The 5443-nt window shown below is 48.9% G+C and overlaps 1 protein-coding gene across 1 annotated transcript in view; it reads left to right on the forward strand.

The window, feature by feature from the left end:
- Positions 1-5443, forward strand: part of IQCH (IQ motif containing H) — a 136344-nt gene that overhangs the window by 114962 nt on the left and 15939 nt on the right. Inside the window, exon 11 of the mRNA XM_045285794.1 lies at positions 3721-3843. Coding sequence (XP_045141729.1) covers positions 3721-3843 — 123 coding nt within the window. The remainder of the gene's footprint in view (positions 1-3720; positions 3844-5443) is intronic.

Below are 5443 nucleotides of genomic sequence, written 5' to 3' on the forward strand. Positions count from 1 at the left end.
GGAATAATGCGGGCAACAAATGTATAGATGTGCTTTACACAATTGATCTATGTATTGTGATGAATTGTATGAGCCCCAATAAATTGATTAAAAAAAAAGAAAGAAAGAAGATTGAGAGACAGATGCTGCTATAAAATAGATATCCTACACATAGGGAAACAGGAGCCCAGTGGTGGAGTTGTTACTCGTTGGGCTGCAATCCGCATGGTCAGCAGTTTGAAACCACCACCTGGGCTTTCTATTGCCGTAAACAGTGTCCGTTGTGGAAACCCATGGGGGTGGGGGTGGGGGTGTTATGAGTCCGTATTGACTCTGTGGCGGGGAGGTGTTTTTTTACATAAGATCAAGGGAGCCCTGGTGGCATAGTGGCTAGGTGTTGGGCTACTAACCGCAAGGTCAGCAGTTCTAAACCCCCAGCGGCTCTATGTGGGAAAGACAAGGTATTCTAATCGTAGAAACTGACAGGGGCAGTTCTGCTCTGTCCTACAGGGTCGCTGTGAGTTGGGTATCAGCGAGGGGTTCTTGTTGATGTTCTAGTTTGATTTTTTGAGCCTGCCAAGCAAGACATCTGGAAGACAAGAGACATTGATGGTGGGGGGGTTGGGGGTGATCAACCTGAGCTATGAGGCATCCGTGAACAGAATCTAGGAGCTCAGTGTACAATCGGGAAGGAAGGACCTGGAAAGTGACATGTAGCGTAGATCCAAAATAGACAGGGCCTCGCAGATGCTGTCAAAGGAAAGGTAACAAAAAGAGTGGCGAGGTTTATTGGGTGCCTGGCATTGTATGAAGATAAGGCTGTCCTCTCCCAGGAAGAGTGACAGTCTCAGAAACCCACAGGGCCAGTTCCACCCTGTCCTGTAGGGTCACTATGAGTTGGCATCAACTCCATGACAGTGAGTCGAGTCGTTAGGAATGGTAATAGAGCAGATTGAATCAGCACAAGTCAGAGAGGTTACACGACATAGCCAAGACTAAGCGGCCTCGTCATGTTTTGAACCTCCAAAGTCACACATGTTCTCTCCGCTACAGAATTCTGCTCGCATCCCCAACCTCCCCAAGTCAGATGAAAGAGCAGCTCTCCGACAAAAACAGCCGGCAAAAGACTAGGCCAGTGAGCGTGATGGGGAAGAAGAGGCTGCTGGGAGATACAGATCACATCCTGAAGCACTCCTTGCTATCCATAAGGAACCTCCACCCCTGGGGCTGTGAGAAGGGACCACTGGGGTCACCTCCGTAGAGAGGAAGCTATCACAGGACAACCTGTCTTTATTTGCTCCCCAGAAGTCATGTCCTGCTGGACAGAGAGCCCCGCTGCGTCCTTTGCAGCCAAGGAAACGTGCATTAATTCAGCTGGATCCTCCTACCAGGCACCTTGCCTACCTCCATCACTGACGTGGGGCTGATCTTGGTTTTGCTAGTTTATATGCTATGGCAGCATAAGACAGGTTGAGAAGACAAAAATAACCTTGGAATTATCTTGTGAATTCATGGTAATTACCATGCAATTACATGCTCAGTAACCACAATGGAATTCCAGAGTATTTACAGTTCATGTCCACATACAACATCTCAGGCTTCTCGGCTTTCTCTGTGAAGGGGAAGCTCCGTGAGGCCAGGCGTGGCTGGGCAAGCAGGCCTGGCGATGACGCCCCTCCAGGCTGCCACGCCAGCAGCGCCAGAACTTCTCTTGTCAGCCTACCCACTGAAGCCCTGGTGTGGGGTCAGCTCTGAACCAGAGGGTCTGCGTTCAAACTCATCAGCTGCTCTGAGGGAGAAAGACGTGGTCATGGGAGCCCTTTAAGATCACAGCCTTGGGAACTCAGAGTCCTCTGTTTACAACGCACAGTTGCAACGGGAATGCTGGTCTAACCGAATGTCTTTAGTTCAAGCAAACAGACCCAACAGCTGAAAGGGCGACAGTCTCCACGGAGGAGCACGAGACAAGATGAACCCCCCTGTGATTTGGACATGGTTGAAATGTGTGAAGGACAGCCTTAATCCATGGAAGTGCTGAGGTGACCCACAGACAGAGCACAGCATGTAAGGGTTGGAAGAAGCGCTGTGAGGGGAATATCTTACTCTATGTAAACATGGAATCTGAGTGAGAGTGTGTACACTCTGTGTGTGTGTGTGTGTGTGTGTGTGTGTGTGTGTGTGTGTGTGTAGATAGAGACCTGTAGGGGGAAGGGGCATTCATTCTTTGCTGGGCACCCAACCAACCCCAGCTCCCCCGTGTGATTGCCGAGACAGAAAGAGAGCCACACTGACTAGAGCAGATGGCTGACTAGGCCGTCTGAACCCTCGCTGCCAGCTTTGGACCAGAAGCACCTCTTTTTCCTTCCACTCCAAGACATTGTCCCAGGCACTTGGTTATCCAGCAATGGAGTGTCCCCAAAGTTCATATCCTAGTCCAATCACCTTCGTTTTCTCTGCCCTAAGTACAGTTCTACAAGTTTGTAGTTACACGGGGATCCAGCTAATCACCAGAAACACGCCACCGCCATCCAGTCCATTCCGGATCTCGGCGACCTATGAACAAGACAGGACTGCTCCTTAGGATTTACAAACAAAAACAAACCACTACCACCGAGTCCGTCTCTGAATCATGGCGACTCTATGTAACGTTTCTAAGTCTGTGAATCTTCACAGGAACAGACAGCCTCATCCCTTTTCCCTCAGCGTGGTTGGTGACTTTGAACCACTGGCCTTGTGGTTTAGTGGCCCAATGGCTCACCCACAGCATGAGTAGGCCTCCTCTGTACGGTTTATGAGATTGTAAACCTCTATTGCAACAGGTAGCCTTTTTTTCTCCTGCTGATTGCCAAGAGCAAATATCCTCTTCCCAAGGACAGTCAGTAAGTACCTTGCCTCCATCACCAGGACTCGGTACTTAATTTGTGCATTATATATATGTATGATATTTTTTAGGAAATATATCATCAAATTATTTGGGGTCTTCCTGAAAACCAGTATCCTTAGGAGACCTCCCACTGATAGCCAAGTAACTAGACAAAAGAAATGAGCAGTTTTTCAAACACAGAAAGTTGTTTGAATCAAGATTTTAACATTCTCCATCTCAAGGAGTCCCCTAGGTGACCAGGGGAAACAAGTCACTTGGCCACGGAGAATGCTGGCCAACACTGAGTGAGTGATCCAGTAACCCCGTCAGTGACAAGTCAGGTCGGTAGTACGTGTCCTTGGGGTGACGTGTTGAACATAGCGCTTTACTGCTGTGCTTTTCTTTCGAAAAGCCCTTAATCTCAATTTAACCATGAGAACACCCAACCACCCCAAAGTTGGGGACATCTACAGAGTATGTGACCTTCAAAACTCCCCAAGTCATCAAACACAAGAACCGCACGAGCAGCTGTCACAGCCAAGAGGAGCCTGCGGAGACTTGGTGACAACAGGAGATCTGGTGTCCTGGAAGGGGTCCTGGCCACTAGGCCAGGGGCATCAGGACAAACGCACAGCATCTGCGTGAAACCTATGGATTTTAGTCAATAGCAGGATAGCGATTTGGTTTCTTAGTCGTGACCAAGGCACCACAACAACGCAAGACGTTAGCCATGGGAAACTGGGTGCGGGGTACACAGGAACTCTCTGTATTATCTTTGCCACTTTTCTGTAAACCTACAAATATGCTAAAATGAAAAGCTGGCTTTCATTTTCTTTAATATTATCGATTTCCTAACCTTCGGCCCTGATCTTTTCCAGACATCGGCGACCTGTCGCTATGCAGTAATGACCACCCAGCTGAAGCACGACAACCTCTCCCTGGTTTTCCAGTATGTTTTTTTCCAGATCTGCAAGGCCCATGGCATCGGCTTCGACATCGAGGTATGAGGAGTCACAGTGGACTTGGGGAGGTGGGGGGGGGGGCGCCCACAGGGACCAAATACAAGGCTTGAGGAACCGAAGCAGCCAGTCGGGTGGCACCTCTGCAGATAGTCTCTAAGTGCTAGTTCACCACCTACTTAGAGCGGGGATGAATGCCGCTTGGGGAAGGACAGAAAGACCACTGAAGAGGGCACTCAGTCCTCTGAAGTTCGGCTGTCTCCCCAAGCCCCTCTTTACTAAAACAAAAGACCTTCGGCTCGATGGGCCTCAGAGGCCTTTGGGAACCACCTCTTGATCCTGAAGCAAACCTTGAGTTTCCAGGTCCCATCCCAAACGGCTTACCAATCAATACCTACCTAACTACGTATAGTTGTTTCTTCTAGGATGAGTTCTTGTAGAAACACTTTCCCTTGATTTAGGCCTACTTCCAGTGAGCTAGTGCCCGTCCCCCCCCAGCCGCCTCCTCCTTTAATCTAGCTTTGTAACAGGGTGAGGGGCACATCGAGTGGCGCTCTACCCAAACCACCAAAACAAAGACAAAGTCACCCTCGAGTTGGTCGCACCTCATGGTGACAACATGTGTATCAGAGTAGGACTTGCTCCATCGCATTTCAGTGGCCCTACTTTGTGCCTTGAGATTTACGGTAAGTCCCCCTGGGGAAATTGCAAACTTCCCCACATGGGTTCAGATTTTCCAGTTCGACACTCGGGGCTGTTACCTGATGAAGATCCATCCTCTATCACATCCACCATACTAAAATATGTCCCCTCCCACACTGCATATTGCTTACATGCGGGAGAAGTGTGGATGGAATTGTCCCGTGGACTTTTGGAAACCCCTCATATATAATGGCATCATAATTGAGAAGTAACTAGATCGATCGATTCCTAGATATTCAAGCCTACTGGATCATTTTGGATTTTTCACATTTGAGAACCAACACAAATTTCCAGGGGTTGATTATTGTCAAGGAGGCCCTTGAAAGGCACATGGACCTTGGGCACAGGGCCAGGAGGGGTGAATGGCTTGGTTGGCATTGGGCAATCCCCTGAGCTGCCAGGATGCAGGCGCTTCCATGGAGTCATACAATTTGCAAACATCTAGGCTGGAGCTTATGTTCCCTTGACAATTAGACTAAAGTAGACAGAACGCAGGAACATCGAAAACCCAGATCGACCCAATGTACATGAAATGAATTGTTGCATCTGCTGCACATCATTCCTTTGGAATTAAATTGGGTTTTGCACCAAACTGATATTTCCATGCCTAGGCGATGGCTAAATGCACCTCTCGCTTTATCCAAAGCGGTGTCTTCCATTTTTTCTTAAAGTATCAAAGCGGAATCTGCCCTGTGAAGAGGCGTGTTTGGTGGGGGAATCTCCCACCCAGAGAACGTCTGCTCCAGCTCTTTTTGGAACGATCATTAGAGATTTGTTTCTCTGGCTGAAGGCGTTGTGCTTGACTGAAGTTCTAGGCCCTGTGGTCAAAGGAAAGCACCAGACTTCAGTCACTGGTCCTTTGGTGCGTCTGAGCTGGTCATTTCCACCTCTAAGCATGGTGTTTGTTAGTGAGGGAAACAGACAGCCAAGGCCCAGCGAT

The sequence above is a fragment of the Echinops telfairi genome, unplaced genomic scaffold (assembly GCF_000313985.2).
Source record: "Echinops telfairi isolate 266 unplaced genomic scaffold, ASM31398v2 ScPeMD7_7475;HRSCAF=8513, whole genome shotgun sequence".
Lineage (NCBI taxonomy): Eukaryota > Metazoa > Chordata > Mammalia > Afrosoricida > Tenrecidae > Echinops > Echinops telfairi.